Genomic DNA, 18,588 nt, shown 5'->3' on the forward strand with positions numbered 1-18,588 from the left:
ACACACACACACACACACGTATCACATCTTCTTTATCCATTCATCTGTTGATGGACACTTAGGTGGCTATTGTAAATAGTGCTTCTGTGAACATTGGGGTGCATGTATCTTTTCAAATTAGAGTTTTATTGGAATATGTGCCCAGAAGCAGGATTGCTAGGTACTGTTTTTAATTTTCTAAGGAATCTCCATACTGTGTTTCATGGTGGCTGCACCAGTTGTTGTTCCCACCAACAGGGTAGAAGAGTTCCCTTTTCTCTACACCCTCTGCAGCATTTATTATTTGTATACTTTTTGACGATGGCCATTCTCACTGGTATGAGGTGATAACTCGCTGTAGTTTTGATTTTCATTTCTCTGATAATTAGCAATGATGAGCATCTTTTCATGTGACTGTTGCCCATCTTTGTGTCTTCTTTGAAGAATGTTTAAGTTGTCTGCTTATTTTTTAATTGGGTTGTTTGGTTTTGCTTTTTTTAAAACAAATATTGAGCTGTTGGAGCTGTTTGTTTCTGATTTCCTTTGCTTACACTGCCTCATATTTAAGAATGAAAACTTGCTTCTGATTAAAGGGGGTGGGTCATGCACCCATATTTACCTGTTTCTTCCACTAACCCCTCAAAACAAGAATAAATGAATAAAATAATAAGTAAATAAATAATACATTGGAAAAAGAGATACAAATCCATAATGACCCGCATAGAAAAGGAAAGGAGAGAAAAGAAATAAAATTTTGGAAGTTAGAAATCCTGTGGACGAATGGCAGCTGAATTTGCATGTCCCAGAAAGGTAAAGTGATGTGGGTAGTGATGGTGGTTTAGTTGCTAAGTTTTGTCCAACTATTGCGACCCCATCAACTGTAGCCTGCCAGGTTCCTCTGTCCATGGGATTCTCCAGGCAAGAATACTGGAGTGGGTTGCCATTTCCTTCTCCAGGGGATCTCCCCAACCCAGGCATCGAACTCAGGTCTTCTGTATTGCAGGCAGATTTTTTAACAACAGAGCTACGAGGGAAACGCTCGATGTGGGAGAAAACCAAAAGGCAAACTAGTTTTTCCTGCAGTCCACCTTCATTTTTCTCTCTCAAGCTTTCCCCCTCTCTCTCTCTCATACACGCACGCAGATACACACACACAGATTATAAATTGGAGACAGCAGGAATCTCTGGACATGGGGTTGAAGGTAGGGCAGAAAATAGGAAGGTAAGTTGGAAGAATATTAAAAATCTGTTAGGCTCCCAGAGCTTCTCTAACTTAGTCGTCAAATGACAGCGCATCTCTGCTATATTCAACCTGACAGAAGATTGAAAGTTTATTCTCTAGAGAGGATAAAACACTCTTAGTATATAAGAGCCTAGAGTACCACATTGAAAACAGAGAGTAAGTGAATGTTTACATAGTAAATTGAGGCACTTGAATATGTATTAAACAGTAAAATTCTCCCAACAGCTGTGTAGGTGTGGGCATTACTGCTTTTCCCTGATTTACAGAGAAGAAAACTGAGGCACAGTAAGACTAAATTAATTGTATCATATAGCATAGATATTTACAAAAGAATATAACATATATATATATATATATATATAGTATAAAGAAGAATGCTGTAACAGATACCTATAACCCAATATCCAACCATTCAGTTTACTAAACAAGAGAGAGAATATTACTTTTATCATTGTAGGTTTTTGTGAAGGTTTACATGTTGAACTGTGTGTGTTCCTTTGAAATCCAGTTCCAATTTTTTCCTTCTCAGATGTAACTACCGTCTTGAAGTTTGGGTTTACTGTTCCCTTGCTCTTCTGTTCTGCCATATTTCATCTTTAAACCGTACATGTTACTTTTGTTTATTTTTGAATTTTATATAATTAGAGGTACGTTGTATGCAATCTTCTGCAGCTGGTTTTGTCACTCAGTCTCAGATTTCTGAGGTCTGTGTGTCATAATTTATTTACCTATTCTATTATTAATGGTGTTGGTATATTTTTCAATATTTTGCTATTACAAACAGTGCTACTCAGAGCATTCTTATACATATCTCCTCTTCGCAAAAGCAGAAATTTCTCTGGACCACAGTTGCTGGATTGTAGGGTATGCACATTTTCAATTTTACAAAACAGTTTGTTCATTGGACCGATTTACCCTCTCACCAACAGTATCTTAAAAGTTCTCATCATTCTACATCCTGAATTTTTATCGAACTTGGTGGATGAAATTGTCTCACTGTGATGTTATCTTTTATTTTCCTTATAAGTAGTAAGACTGAACTTTCAAAAAAAGTATTTTATTGAAATACAGTTGATTTATAATGTATTAATTTCTGCTGTACAGCATAGTGATTCAGTTATATAAACTGAATCATATGTAAACATGAAACATATATAAACATTCTTTTTCATTATGGTTTATCACAGGATATTGAATGTAGTACTCTGTGCTATATACAGTAGACCCTTGTTGCATATCCATTCTATATGTTATAGTGAGATTGAACTTTTTAAATACCTTTTTTCATTCTTCATGTTCCCCCTTTTAAAAAATTGTCTGTTTCTTATGGATTTGTAGTTTTTTTTTTTTTTTTAATTTAGCAATGCTGCCTGGATTATGAGATCTTAGTTCCTGGCCCAGGATTGAACCCAGGCCATGGCAGTGGAAGGGCCGAGTCCTAACAATTGGACTGCCAGGTACTTCCTGTAGGAGTTCTTAATATGTATTGTGTACTATAATTTGCTGGTTATATATACTTGTTTTGCCTTGTATTCACTTTATTTATATGTCTTTTGATGAACTTCTTAATTTTAATCTAGATGAATTCATAGTCTTTTTTTTTAAATAGCTAGTATATTTTTGGTTAGTAGGTTATACTTAAGAAGTTCTTCCCCATCTTAGGACTTCTGTGGTGGTCCAGTGGTTAAGACTGTGGCTCCCAGCGCAGGGGGTGGGGGTTTGATCCCAAGTCAGGGATCCAAGATCCCACATGCCATGCAGTGTGTGGCAAAAATTGAAAAAAAATTTTTTTTATTAAAAAAAGAAGAAATTCTTGTCAATCTCAGGTAGCTTATATTTTTTTCCTACACATTTTTCAAGACTTGCCTTTTCACAGGAGTTGATTTTTGTGTGTGGAGTGAGGCAGGTCTCCAGTTTTATATTTCTCCATGTAGATAATTTGTTGTCCCAGTTCCGTTATTGATTAGTTTGTTCTTTGCCTAGCGGTTTGCAGTGCCGCCGCTATCATACCTGCATTGCTTCCACACATGCATGGGTTTGTTTCCAGACTCTGTAATCTGTTACACTAGTTGATTTGTTTAATCCAAGGCCACTACTTCACTGTCTTTATTACCACAGTTGAGTATAAGATTTTATATCTAGTAAGACAAATTCTTCCACTTGGTTTTTCTTTGTAAGTATCTTTGCTATTCTTTGGGTGTTTGTTCATCTATAAACACCTTAAACTAAGCTTATCTAGTTATATACACACAAACTCACACAAACCTGGTGAAACCTTTATTATGATTACACCAAATCTATAGATGAATTTGAGAATACATCTAGGTCTGTTCCCGTCCAATACATCTGCTTCTATCTGGGAGCAGTTTCTCTCTCCTTTCTCTCCATTTTAAGTCTCTTAAAATATTTTTCAATAGAATTTTTATAACTTTTTTCTGTCTAGGCTTTTTCCACATTTATTCTTCAGTGCTGTGTTATTTCTATTACTATTGTAAATTATCATCTTTTTAATACAGTAGATTTTAAAGAATATTAATCTCTTATTCATCAGTTTTCCTAAAAACTCTTATTTCTTATATAATAATTTTTCTATAGAGTATTTGGAGTTTTCATTTTTGACAGGTGTATTATATGAAAATAATAACCATTTTATTTCTTTCCTTCTAGTCTTTTTTCTTTTCGTCCTGTTGTGTTGGCTGAACTTCCAGTATAGTGCTGAAAGAAGTAAGGGTCTGTTTGTTTTATTCTTGATTTTGAAGAGAATGCTTCTGTTGTTTTACTGTTAAGAATAGAGTTTGCATCTTATAATCCTGTTTTCTGGGGACTTCCCTGGTTAAGACTCTGAGCTTCCACTGCAGGGGGCATGAGTTTGATCCCTGATCAGGGAACTAAGATCCCATATCCTGCATGGCATGGCCAAAAAAAAAAGGTAAAATATCATTGTACATGGGAGTTCATTATGCCAATCACTCTAATTTTGTGTATGTTTGAACATTTTCACAATATAATAGTAATTAAAACAGTGTTTGTTACAGGGTTTTGGTAGATACATTTTAATAGTTTGAGAAATTCCCTTTTTCTTAGTTTGCTAAGAGTTTTTTTTTTTTTTTCCTCAATCGTGAATGGGTGTTGTGTTTTAGTAAGTGATTTTTTCCCCTTCATCTGTTGGCTGGTCATATTGCTTTTTCTTCTTTAATCTGACATTTTCAAATGTTAAACACCTTGCTTCCTAGAAATATGTACAATATGGCCATGATATACATATCTGTGTATCTGTATATAAATATAGAGCCTCCTTGGTGGCTCAGAGGTAAAAAATCCACCTGCAGTGTAGGAGCCGCAGGAGATGCGAGTTCAATCCCTGGGTCAGGAAGATCCCCTGGAGGAAGGCATGGCAACCCATTCCACTATTCTTGCCTGGAGAATCCCATGAACAGAGAAGCCCAGCAGGCTACAGTCCATAGGGTTGCAAAGAGTCAGACATGACTGAAGCGACTTAGCATGTATGCACACATATATAAAATATTAAAAATACTAGATTTAGTTTCTGTTCTTTTATATTCTGTCTCTATTCTTTTAATAGCTTTTTGAAGTTTCATCATGTATGCTTACCAAATTCTGAAATGAATCAACACCTTTATCCTTGTCCTAAACAATACAGGGACCTTTAGAACACTTTAACCCTGATCACTCCACCTCCCAAGTTATGTTGATGATCAGTATTTTAGTTCTATCCTACTTGTGAAATACCTCCATCTTTATTGACAACTGATGTCAAGTAGTTGCCATCTCTGATTATTTTCTTTTTCTGCCTTACATCAATCTTTTGTTTTCCTTCCAAGTATTTATCTTGAAATAAATTTTATTTTTCTTACTTGTTGATTATCTATGTCACTGTAACTTTGTGAGAACTGGGAACTACATGTCTGCTTTATTCACTGCTTTGGAGGCATTTAGTAAATGTTTACTGAATGATTGAGTATGTATTTTTATTTTTGAAAGATCACCCTATATGCAATTAGAGAATGGATCTGAGGGTACAAGACTAGATACAGAGAATTAAGAGTCTGTTGCACTGATCCAGGTAAGAGCTATGGTAACCTGGACTTGGATAAATAGTGGTAGGGATTAGAAAAATAGAGAGGACTGAAAGATATTAGGAGGTAGAATCTACTGGATTTTATTACCATTTTGATAGGGGGGCATGCATTCAGTGTTTTGTTTTTTAGGGTTTTATCTTTGCTCTTTTCTATCTTTGTGGAACATCCCCTCTTGAAAGTTCTTGTTGATGCTTGTGGCTTCAGATACTCTCTATATGCCTGTAACTTTAAATATGGATCTTTAAGTGTAACATTTTGGGGTTCCACACCGTGTTTTTAACCATGAAGGATAGCCTTAAGGCACTCAAACTTGTCAGACACTACACTCATTATCTTTCTTTCTAAACCTGCTTCTCTAGTGTTTTCAGTCCTCTGGTGTTTTAGGATTCAGCACCACCAACCTTCTACTTGCTCAGCCTGTAATAAGGGTTCTTTTGGAGCCCAACCTAGGAGGGAATAGGGATATAAGAAACTGTCCTTTAAATGGTGTGATTAATTTTCTTTCCTCTTAATTTTCTGTTTTTATTTACTGTTTCTAAAAGAATAAAAGAAAGTAAAGCCATGAAAATGATTGTGATGAGGTAGAAAGAAAAGTAAGGACCTGCCCCAGGAACAAAGCAGAGGGCCGTGGGAATTATCAGCTATTCAGCATGTGTGAATACTAAGCTCTCTACTTAGCTTTTGACATTCATTAGTTAGTTGAAAGCAGAGTGAAAGTGAAAGTCACTCAGTCATGCCTGACTCTTTGAGACCCCATGGACTATACAGTCCATGGAATTCTCCAGGCCAGAATACTGGAGTGGGTAGCTGTTCCCTTGTCCAGGGGATCTTCCCAATTGAACCAAGGTCTCCTACATTACAGGCGGATTCTTGACCAACTGAGCTATCAGGGAAGCCTAATGTGAAAGTGAAAGTTGCTTAGTCGTGTCTGACTCTTTGTGACCCCATGGGTCACAAATGAATTCAGTTCATTAATTAAATCCTCCCACAACTCTATGAAATTTTTACAGATGAGGAAATTACAGTTAATAATGGGTCTATGCCTTTTTTTGAGGTCAGATGTTTACATGTGGTAGAGCTTTGACCCAGGTTTGTCTGATACTAAGTGTTTCAGTATGTAACTGGGTGGCATATTGTAAGTCACAGAGCAGAAACATTGTTATAGCTGTTGATAAATATTGCCACATTGCTTTCCAAAGGATCCTACTGGTATAAAATGCCAGTGTACCAATTCCTTAACAGTATCTTGCTCAATGAGTATGTATAAAATTTTTTTGAATTAATGGATATAGGATTATTATTTTATATTGACTTTGTTATGAATGAAAATTATATAGTTGTGTTTGTGCAGACTGTCCTTTTCCTTGGCCCGTTGATACACTGAGGCCATATTTATTATAAATACTTTTTCATTGAGCCCCCTCATACATTAATGAAGGAAGAAAACAAGAATGAGTTCTGCCCCTGGTAGAACTTGGTATCAGCAGCTTGGTAACTGATAGATTCCGAGAATCAGAACAGAACCAGATAGATTCTGAGTGGAATGTTGAGCTGTAGTTTACATTCACTAAGGGATTAAAATAAGACAACACCGGGTGACTGCCATCTTTGAAGTTCATTTGGTATGGTAGATCTGCATCTATTTTGTTTTAAAGAGGATGCCTTTCTTGGACATACCTGACCCTAAACTTCAGTACCCCAGAGTTTTGTTCCTAGACTTGGGTGTTCCTAAAATTCTCTAACCCACTACGGGCTAGCCTGTTCAAAGGACTCTCCTGTTCTACCAGGCCAGGTGTAGGGTTTGGGGGCTTCCATGTGTGCTTCAGAAGACCCAAAGAAATAGGCTTAATCTCTGTCAGTTCCAGCTTGGGTGGCACTACACTGCAAATCTGCCTTGGATGTCAGAACCAGGGACAGCTCCTTCTATCCCTCCCCCAGCGGCCCCTCCCCTGGCTTAGGCTGGGGAGAGAATGGGCACATTTTGGAATGGTGAACTTCTCTAGCTTCTTCTCAATGTTTCTTGCTTCCTTCTTTATGCTAGGATAGCAATATTGAGAGTTCCTGGTCTAAGTGCTGTTTCTCACCTTCATGCTTTCAGCTGATGCTGCTTAGAATGTCTTTCTCCCATCCTTCCTTTCCCTGGCTAATCCTCCTAGGCCTGTTTAAGTAGGTATATCTTCTAGGAAACCTACCCTGATTATCTGAGGCTGAGTTAGACTATCTCCTCTTAGTTCCCATGGCACCTATGTTTGCCTTTGTCATACTCAGAATCGCACTGAAATGACCATCTGTGCTGTCCAGTACAGTAGGCATTGGCCACATGTCTTAAGCACTTGAAATGCATGGCTAGTCTGAATTAAGATGTGCTCAGATCAGTTCAGTCGCTCAGTTGTGTCCAACTCTTTGCGACCCCTGGACTGCAGCATGCTGGGCCTCCCTGTCCATCACTAACTCCCAGAGTTTACTCAAACTCATGTCCATTGAGTTGGTGATGCCATCCAACCTTCTCATCCTCTATTGTCCCCTTCTCCTCCTGCCTTCAGTCTTTCCCAGCATCGGGGTCTTTTCAGATGAGTCAGTTCTTTGCATCAGGTGGCCAAAGTATTGGAGTTTCAACTTCAGCATCAGTCCTTACAATGAATATTTGGGACTGATTTCCTTTAGGATGTGCTATAAGTATAAAATGTGCAATAGATTTCAAAGACATATTTTTTAAATGTAAAATATTAATATTTTTACACTGGTGATATGTTGAAATGATATTTGGAAATTAAATAAAACATATTACTTTTTACTTTTTATAATGTGACCACTAGAAATCTAAAATTACATATGTATCTCCCATGATATTTATATTGGCTAGCACTCATCTGTATGTTTGTCTCTTCTTAAGGGTAAGGACTGACTCAAATACATACTTATCCCTTTGTATTTCTAAAGCACAATACATAGGGAATGATGGGAATACCTGATGCTAGTCCTCAGAACTTGGGCCTGAAATAGCAAGGGTCTGTCCAGCAGACATCACATGGTTTGGTTTTCCCATCCAGGAACTTGGCCTTTCTCTCTACTTAACCCAGGCTTTTTAAAATATGTCTTCTTATTGATTCTTACAAATTTTCTCTTAGATCACAAGCATCTCTCATTAAATGTATTCCTAAGGTTTTAAATTAGCTATTTTTCCATTACAGTTTCTAATTAATTAATACTTGTTCTAGGAGTGAATGCTGTAGATTTTTGTTATTTTCTCTAATCTTTCCACTTAGTCTTACTAATTTTAAAATTAGTGAGACTGCATATTTTCTTATTATATAATTGCAGCTAGAATAAAGATTTTTTTATTATGTGTTTATTTCTCTCTCTGTTCTGGCTAGAATATCCAAACTAGTATTAAAATAGTAGTAAAGAGTGACCTCATTTATTTCTTAAAAACAGGAAAGCATCTCTGCTTCTCTACTAGCTAAAGATAGATATTCTATTATCTTGTTAAGGTGATTGATTTTAATTATTTTTATTAAGTTGGGATTGAAAGAAAGTGAAAGTCACTCAGTCATGTCTGACTCTTTGTGACCCCATGGACTGTAGAGTCCATGGAATTCTCCAAGCCAGAATACCGGAGTAGGTAGCCTTTCCCTTCTCCAGGGGGTCTTCCAACCCAGGGACTGAACCCAGGTCTTCTGCATTGCAGGAGGATTCTTTACCAGCTGAGCCACCAGGGAAGCCCAAGAATGGGATTAAAATTTATCAAATATTGTTCAGTTCAGTTCAGTCACTCAGTCGAGTCTGACTCTTTGCGACCCCATGAATCGCAGCACGCCAGGCCTCCCTGTCCATCACCATCTCCTGGAGTTCACTCAGACTCACGTCCATCGAGTCCGTGATGACATCCAGCCATCTCATCCTGGGTCGTCCCCTTCTCCTCCTGCCCCCAACCCCTCCCAGCATCAGAGTCTTTTCCAATGAGTCAACTCTTCGCCTGAGGTGGCCAAAGTACTGGAGCTTCAGCTTTAGCATCATTCCTTCCAAAGAAATCCCAAGGTTGATCTCCTTCAGAATGGACTGGTTGGATCTCCTTGCAGTCCAAGGGACCTTCGAGAGTCTTCTCCAACACCATAGTTCAAACGCATCAATTCTTCGGCGCTCAGCCTTCTTCACAGTCCAACTCTCACATCCATACATGACTACTGCAAAAACCATAGCCTAGACTAGACGGACCTTAGTCGTCAAAGTAATGTCTTTGCTTTTGAATATACTATCTAGGTTGGTCATAACTTTTCTTCCAAGGAGTAAGCGTCTGCAGTCACCATCTGCAGTGATTTTGGAGCCCCCAAAAATAAAGTCTGACACTGTTTCTACTGTTTCCCCATCTATTTCCCATGAAGTGATGGGACCGGATGCCATGATCTTCGTTTTCTTAATGTTGAGCTTTAAGCCAACTTTTTCACTCTCCTCTTTCACTTTCATCAAGAGGCTTTTTAGCTCCTCTTCACTTTCTGCCATAAGGGTGATGTCATGTGCATATGTGAGGTTATTGATATTTCTCCCGGCAATCTTGATTCCAGCTTGTGTTTCTTCCAGTCCAGCGTTTCTATTACAATTATCAGGTTTATTTTTTATTAATCTACATATATGGTATATATTTATTTTTGAACCACTTCTGAATTACCCTTATGTGTGTGATATGCTGTTCTTTTAATAATAATATCATATAATGTTGTGGTTAAAAATGTTGATTTTGGAACCATCCAGCATGGGTTCATGTTCTACCTCTGCTAGTTGCAAACTGTGTGATCTTGGTCAAGCTTCTTAGCCTCTCTGTGTCTTTATTTTTAAAGATAATAAAATATCCTGCGTGTGCTCCTTAGCCCAAACTCACCTGTATGTTCTGTGATATCCCAGGAGGTTTGTGAGGATTATGTGAGTTAACTTGTGTAAAGTGTTGGAACAGTATCTGGCACTTAATATTAAGGAAATGTTTAATAATGTTAGGTGTCATATTATCATAATTTTAATAAATCTGTTACAGAATTCTGTAGGTTAGTATTTGCTTTGTCATTATCACATCCATATTCCTGAGATCTCTTTTTGTAATATCATTGTATGATAAGAGATGCGGATCTTTATCTGCTGTTGTGAACAAATTGGGGAAATTCCCCCTTTTCTCATGTTCTGGAACCATTCATATAACGTGGAGCAGAATTACCTCTTTAAGGAATGGTTGGACGCATTACACAGTAAACCATCTGGGCCAGAAATTCTTTGGCAATTTTTGATAACTTCCTCAGTGTTCTCTTTAATTGTTGCTTAATTCTTGCTTTTTATTCCTTTCTTTGCAGTTTTTAAAGAAAAAAGTTGTATGTAGTTTAAAAGTTTGATCAAGTATTAAATTCATTAGTCTATAGTTATATAAAAAATTCCCTTGAAACTGTTAGTCGCTCAGTGGTGTCTGACTCTTGTGCCCTCATGGACTGTGGCCCGCCAGCCTCCTCTGTTCATGGAATTTCCCAGGCAAGAATACTGGAGTGGGTGCTGTGCTTAGTTACTCAATCGTGTCTGACTCTTTGTGACACCATGGACTGTAGCTCACCAGGCTCCTCTGTCCATGAGGATTCTCCTGGCAAGAATACTGGAGTGGGTTGCCATGCCCTCCTCCAGGGACTCTTTCCAACCCAGGGATTGAATCCAGGTCTCCCACATTGCAGGCAGATTCTTTACTGTCTGAGCCACTAGGGAAGCCCAAGAATACCAGAGTGGGTAGCCTACCCCTTCTCCAGGGGATCTTCCCGACCCAGGGATCAAACCGGGGTCTCCTGCATTGCAGGCAGATTCTTTACCAGCTGAGCTACGAGGGAAGCCCACTGGAGTGAATAATTAATTCCCTTATATTTATTAAATCTCTATCATAAGTTTTAAAATTGGAGGGCTATAAATATGTTCACTGTTTTCATTGTGATGATGGTTTCACAGGTTGATACACATGTTCAGTCCAGTTCAGTTCAGTCGCTCAGTTGTGTCCGACTCCTTGTGACCCGATGGACTGCAGCATGCCAGGCCTCTCTGTCCATCACCAACTCCTGGAGTTTACCCAAACTCAAATCCATTGAGTTGGTGATACCATCCAACCATCTCATCCTCTGTCATCCCCTTCTGCTCCTGTCTTCAATCTTTCCCAGCATCAAGGTCTTTGCCAATGAGTCAGTTCTTTGCATCAGGTGGCCAGAGTATTGGAGTTTCAGTGTCAGCATCAGTCCTTTTAGTGAATATTGAGGACTGATTTCCTTTAGGATGGACTGGTTGGATATCCTTGCAGTGCAAGGGACTCTCACGAGTCTTCTCCAACACTACAGTTCAAAAACATCAATTCTTAGGTGTTCAGCTTTCTTTATAGTCCAACTCTCACATTCATACGTGACTACTAGAAAAACCATAGCTTTGACTAGACGGACCTTTGTTGGCAAAGTAATGTCTCTGCTTTTTAATGTGCTGTTTAGATTGGTTGTAACTTTTCTTCCAAGGAGCAAGTGTCTTTTAATTTCATGGCTGCAGTCACCACCTGCAGTGATTTTGGAGTCCAAAAAGATAGTCTGTCACTGTTTCCACTGTTTCCCCATTTATTTGCCATGAAGTGATAGGACCAGATGCCATGATCTTCATTATCTGAATGTTGAGCTTTAAGCCAACTTTTTCACTCTCCTTTTTCACTTTGATCAAGAGGCTCTTTAGTTTTTCTTTGCTTTTTGCCAAAAGGGTGGTGTCATGTGCATATGTGACGTTATTGATACTTCTCCAGGCAATCTTGATTCCAGCTTGTGCTTCATCCAGCCCAGCATTTCTCATGATGTACTCTGCATATAAGTTAAATAAAGTAGGGTGACAGTATAGAGCCTTGATGTCCTCCTTTCCCTGTTTGGAACCCATCTGTTGTTCTGTGTCTAGTTCTAACTGTTGCTTCCTGACCTGCATACAGATTTCTCAAGAGGCAGGTCAGGTGGTCTGGTATTCCCCTCTCTTGAAGAATTTTCCACAGTTTGTTGTGATCCACACAGCCAAAGGCTTTGGCATATTCAGTAAAGCAGAAGTAGATGTTTTTCTGGAACTCTCTTGCTCTTTCGATGATCCAGCGGATGTTGGCAACTTGATCTCTGGTTCGTATGCCTTTTCTAAATCCGGCTTGAACATCTGGAAGTTCACGGTTCATGTACTGTTGAAGCCTGGCTTGGAGAATTTTGAGCATTACTTTGCTAGCATGTGAGATGAGTGCAATTGTGCAGTAGTCTGAGCGTTCTTTGGCATTGCCTTTCTTTGGGATTGGAATGAAAACTGACCTTTTCCAGTCCTGTGGCCACTGCTGAGTTTTCCAAATTTGCTGGCATATTGAGTGCAGCACTTTCACAGCATCATATTTTAGGATTTGAAATAGCTCAACTGGAATTCTACCACCCCATGAACAGTATGAAACTGAACCCCATGAACAGTATGAAAAGGCAAAAAGATGGGCCACTGAAAGATGATACATATATTAGGTTTGGTTAAATTTTATATTTTGCATATGTGTAGTTTACCTATGTGAATGATACCCTAATTTTTAAAAGTCTGCCAGTTTCATCTTTCCAAAGTACAAGCTGACATTTATTAATTCCATTGTTCATGATTTCTGATTTTTAAAAATTTCTCCTGAAATAAGAAATACATTTTATTATTGATAAAAAGAAATGGTGTATGCTGGAAGTGTTGGTGATTCATTTCCTGATAGAAGGGTATATGATTTTATGTTTATTATACTATCTTGATTTCATTGTCCCTAGAGTGTTATAGGAGAAGGCAATGGCACCCCAACTCCAGTACTCTTGTCTGGAAAATCCCATGGACGGAGGAGCCCGGTGGGCTACACATGGGGTCACGAAGAGTCGGACATGACTGAGCGACTTCCCTTTCACTTTTCACTTTCATGCGTTGGAGAAGGAAATGGCAACCCACTCCAGTGTTCTTGCCTGGTGAATCCCAGGGACAGGGGAGCCTGGTGGGCTGCCATCTATGGGGTCACACAGAGGCTGTTATATAAGTATTTTTAAAAAGAAAGCACTGGTGGAGATACAGGTTTTTTTTTTTTTTTTCTTAAGCCATTCTTATTGTTTGGGGGCCAGAAACTGTAGGTTTAGAGAAGGTGTGTAAGTGGGAAAGACCTGAGTTTTGGCCCACATAGTAGACGTGTTTGTGTGTGAATTAGCTATGAATTGAGATGCAGGGATTAAACTGGAGACAGAAGGAGCCAGTAGCTTTCTGGGAAGGTACATCAGGAATTACTGGAAGAAGTTGTCTGCGTTAAAAAAAAACAAGATGCTGTCTGGAATTCCTTTATACTCTACTACTTTGCCTAGCCAAGAGTGAAATCCTTGATGATGAAGACACTCTGCATTAAGACCCGCAGTCCAGAGCCAGGCTTGACTCCACTAGCCACTTTGGAGGTGGATCAGAATAGTGACCAGTGCCTTTCCACAAAGTTAAGGTGCCTTTCACAGAGTGAGGCTTGGCATTTAGGACAGGAGATTCAAACTCTTCTTAAAGAATGCTGAGCTTCCAGCTCAGTTACACCAAGGCAAAGACCTTGCTGTTTCTGAGGATGTTTTGATGCCTTGATTCAGATCTATCTAGATTTAGTAATCATTCTGGGCACTGCTGTGCGAAGCCCTAAAGGGAGACTGAAGTGCATCTTGACATAGTCCCTGTTCTTAAAGAATTTAGACTGTAGTGCAAGAAGCAGACAGTAATTATGGGAGCAGCCAATACTTTGCCTGCATTCTTTTAGGTAATGTCCTAAGCTTTTATATGCATTAGTAATAGTCCAATGAGGTAGGTACTATTTTCACCCTCTAAAATGGAGGAGGAGGAAATTGTGACACATGCGTGTGTGCTAAGTCACTTCAATTGTGTTTGACTCTTTATGACCCTATGGGGCCATAGCCTGCCAGGCTCCTCTGTCCATAGGATTCTCCAGGCAAGAATACTGAAGTAAATGACCGCATCAGGGTTGGAAGCAAAACACTGTGGCTCTGGAGTCTTTGTTCTTAACTTTATCTTGTAGAGCTGCTGCTGCTGCTAAGTTGCTTCAGTCGTGTCTGACTCTGTGCGACGACCCCATAGATGGCAGCCCACCAGGCTCCCCCGTCCCTGGGATTCTCCAGGCAAGAACACTGGAGTGGGGTGCCATTGCCTTCTCCTCTTGTAGAGCAGTAGTTCTCAAAGTGTGGTCCCCTAGGTCAGCAGCATCAGCTTCATCTGGAAACTTATTAAAAACATGTATTCTTTGGATCCCACTCATGAGCTACTCGGAGAAGGCAATGGCACCCCACTCCAATACTCTTGCCTGGAAAATCCCATGGGTGGAGGAGCCTGGTGGGCTGCAGTCCATGGAGTCGCTAAGAGTCAGACATGACTGAAGCGACTTAGTAGTAGCAACAGCAGCAGCAAGAGCTACTGAATCACAAATTCTGGAGGTGGTGCTTAGCAATCAGTGTTTAAACAAGCCCTCCAGGTGGTACCTGTTGTTGCAGAACCTCTCCTAGAGAAAAGCAAAAAGCATACTCTGAAAAGTGTCAGAAATTAATCTTTCTAGTGGGTAGCGACTGGGTATGGCTTCTCTTCTTGAGTTCCTAGCATCTGGTGTAAAGTAGGCATCAAAAATACAGATGGATTAATATATATGAATGAATATATGGAAAAGTGATGTTTGAGCTGGGTCTCTCAGCACCTATCAGTTGATGCAGAGTGAATAGGAGAAATGTTCCTAGAAACTGAGACTAACAAGGAGGTGACTGTGATACTTTTGTCAAGATATGATAAGGGCCTGCATCAGCACAGGGAGCCTTCACAAGCATGTCAGGAGACCATATGAGCAGGTAAACAGGTCAGGACTTTGTGAACTGCTGTATAGGGTTAGAAGCAAGGGAGAGAGAGAAGCGGTCATTTCTGGGATGAAGGTGCCCTTTGTAGAGACAGGAGGTATAGGGCAAGCACTTTTGTGGGAGCAAAGATAAGAGTTTGGTTTTGAACTCTTAAAATTTGAAGTGCTGGTAGATCCAGGTGGAGCTGTCCAGCAGACACTTGGAAATATGAGTCTGAGACATGGTTGGAAATAGAGATTTGGAAGGATAGTTAAGCCATAAGAATGGATGAGACCTTGAAGCAAAAAAGTGGAGATTAGAATGGGAAGACAGCTAGGTTTGAAAACAAGGTGAACACTTTTTTTAATGGATCAAAAACAAGAGGGGGGGCTCTTGAAGAAAACCGAAAAGGACTTAGGCAATAGGAGACCTCAGAAAATGCTGAAGCCAAATAAAAGACTCAAAAAGGAAGGAGAGGCACAGTGTCAGATGCTGCAGCAAAATAAGAATTGAAAATTATCCTTTGAATTTTGACACAAAAAGTGTTTTAAGTGAGGTGGTGAGGTCAGAAGTGGATTGACTGAATTCAAGCGTGGGCTGTAAGAAAGTGGAGAGGTGCTTCCCAGCCCGTAGGTAGAGCTCAGTAGATGCACTTAAGTTGAGACGGTGACATCTTCCAGGGTAGGCAGGGTCTCTTTCATATCTCTGGTCTCAGCGCCCAGTACTCGGCCTGGAAGAGAGGGTGGCGTCAGTGAGTTCAGTGACTAGGGACGGAGAAAGGCTTCGCGGAGGCAGTCGCTTTGCAGCCGAGGCTTGAAGGATGAGGGTGATTGGGAGGAGAGGTGGGAGGCAGGGCCCCTGGGTGATGGGGCTCTCGGAGTGTGTGAGGGTGGCCTGGGAATGAGGTGGCAATATGCGCGTGGCCCTGTGCGAATGGGGGGAGGTTGTGTGTAGGCTTGGAGGAACGTGTTTGGGGAAAAGACAAGGCCGGAGGCTGCTGCGGGGTGGGGGTTGGGGGTGTGTTGTCCTCCCGCCCCGCCCCACTTACGCCACTGCGCGGTTCCGCGGCGCCTTTACCGGAGCCCTCCCGCCGGGCTGCATGGCGATGGGTGACCGCCAGGGGCCGCTGCCTCCGGTCCCCGGTGCCCCCGCCCCTCTCCATTGGCCTTTGTTGCCGTCGGAGCGCCCCGTTTGACTCGTTCCCGTCCGCCCCCTGGGCCTGGCGGTCGCGCCTGCGCACTGGCAGCTGGCCGGGCGCTCGCAGGGGGAGCTGCTGCAGGCTCCGCGGCGGCGGCGGCAACGGAGGCTGCGGGGGCGGCGGCGCGAGCGGCCGGGCTTGGGGGGGCAGCCGAGCCCGGCCCGGGAGCCCAGGCAGCAAACGTGCGGGGTACCTAGGCCCCTCACGCTGGACTCCACAGTCTCCGGGCCGCCTGATCTCCGCACGGGTATATGGGATGGAAGCGGGACCCTCGGGAGCAGGTAAGGGCCCCCAGGAGCGGGGACGGTGCATGCTCCAAGGACTAGGGGACTCTCGCGTGAAGAGCAGGGTTTCGGAGTGAGGAAGGGTTTCCTGAGTGGGGAACGGGGCTCTTCTGAGATGGGGGGCCCAGTTTGAAGGGGGCTGTGTGCAGTTCCGGGGGAAACCTTGCGAAGGGAAGCTCTGAGACGGGGGCCATTTATCAAAGGAGCCCGTATGCACTCGTGGAGGTGGGAAGTGCTTTGGAAGAAGGGCCTGAACGCACAGGAGGACTCCTGGAGGTACCAGGAGGCCTAGGGAGAGGCCCGGCAGGTGGCAGGGGGCGGGCTCCAGGTGTCCAGGAGAGGGAGGTCGACACAAATGGGCCCAGAGCTGCCGCATGCCCTGGGCGGGGGCTCAGCCGGTATGGGTTGGGCTGGGTTGATGTCTTTTGGGAGAAGGCGCCAGAGCTGGGCTGTGAGCTCCGCCCCAGCCGGGCCTGACGCGGGGGCGAGGGTCAGGGGGCAGTGGGTGGGGATCCAGCCCTGGGATTCCCCCCCTTAAGTCTGGGAGCTGGAGTGGAGGCGCCGGAGCATGCGCGTAGGTGGCAGCTGGAAGGGGCTGCCCGATGTGGTGGGGGCGTGGCCGCCCGAACCCCCCTACCCTTAGCCCCGCCAGGTTGACTTGGTAAAAGGGGCGCGCTGATGGCTTGTAGTCTCTCTTAGGTTATGCTGGCAGGACACAAATGGAAATGGGTCCCTTCCCCATCTTGGGGGTCTTAGGCTTGACTCTGAAACCTTCAGTCTCAATTTGCCAAGACTAGGTTGAGGGAGATGGACAAGTTTCTTATTCTGCCACTAGGATGAGGAAAGACGGATGGGAGCAATGTTTTAGGTTAGGGACAGGTCCTACTTGAAGACAGGCCTTAGAGAATGTATTGGTTGCTGAGGGACCAAGGCCAGGACCTGGTTTAGAAGGGATTGTTTGCCTGGTTTGCATGTTTCTGGTTCAATAGTGAGCAGAGTTGGGATCTTTTAATCCAAGGATAATGACCTCTCTATTGAATGTTTCCTGAGTTGACAGCCTAATCTTTCTATGCCTTAATGTTTTTATGGTTGCTTTCCCCTACTGGGTATCTTTTCTTTTTGCTCTCTCTACTCCCCCAGAAATTGTCAGAGCCATGTTATTAGACCCAGCATTGTCAGGCGAGCCTTTTGTCATATATAAGTTGTATGGGATAGGGGGAAGTTTATAGCCTTCACCATAGTGTGTCCCAGGTGATAGCCTTAACTTCTTATTCACCATCAGGAGAAAAGGAGATTAGAGGGGAAACTGAGGCAAGACTGTCCCAAGAAGGCCAGAGTTCCTGGATGGGGTGAGGGTGGTGGCACCTCCTGTGTCCTAGGCGTCTTATCTTTTTGGTGGGAGGAGCAGTCTGGAATCTTTTAGATCTGTCTCACTACTTCCGTTTGATCTGGAGGGGAGAATAGAATTTCTATTTGGGACATGAATTTTATTTCATTTGGGACATGAATTTCATTTCTGGTTGAAGCAAGCATCTTTGTCTTTTATACCAGATCTTATACTCTTAAGGAAATAACTCCTGCCACCTCATTCAAGTCATTCATTCAGTGATCTTTAAGTACTTAGCGACTACTTTCACCACGATGGAAACAACCTTGTAAAGGCTGTATAAGCCTTAAGGTGGAATGCAGGGGTCAACTGACTTCAGAAAACTATTAATGCTTCCTTTTTCCCTTAGGCTCCTCTCTCCCTTCCATGAACTCTCTTGGTTTTCTGGGCTGGAGACTACTTGCAGCAACCCCTGGGACTAGAGTAGTAGGACACGGAAGTCCAGACGGATTGGTGGGAGCTGGCACCCATACCAGACTGCTTATGGTTTTATTCTGATGAATTCCGTGTGGTCTC

General features: G+C 42.0%; 1 protein-coding gene across 2 annotated transcripts in view; it reads left to right on the plus strand.

Annotated features, from left to right (window-relative positions):
• The first annotated feature begins 16,366 nt into the window (after window positions 1–16,366).
• AGO1 (argonaute RISC component 1) overlaps window positions 16,367–18,588 on the plus strand; it is a 31,219-nt gene continuing 28,997 nt past the window's right edge. The window contains exon 1 of one of the 2 annotated variants that reach the window (XM_069546758.1): window positions 16,367–16,682. In XM_069546758.1, coding sequence (XP_069402859.1) covers window positions 16,658–16,682 — 25 coding nt within the window. In that variant the 5' untranslated portion in view covers window positions 16,367–16,657. The remainder of the gene's footprint in view (window positions 16,683–18,588) is intronic. The other variant, XM_069546841.1, reaches the window with a different exon arrangement.

The sequence above is a fragment of the Ovis canadensis genome, chromosome 1 (assembly GCF_042477335.2).
Source record: "Ovis canadensis isolate MfBH-ARS-UI-01 breed Bighorn chromosome 1, ARS-UI_OviCan_v2, whole genome shotgun sequence".
Classification (NCBI taxonomy): Eukaryota; Metazoa; Chordata; class Mammalia; order Artiodactyla; family Bovidae; genus Ovis; species Ovis canadensis.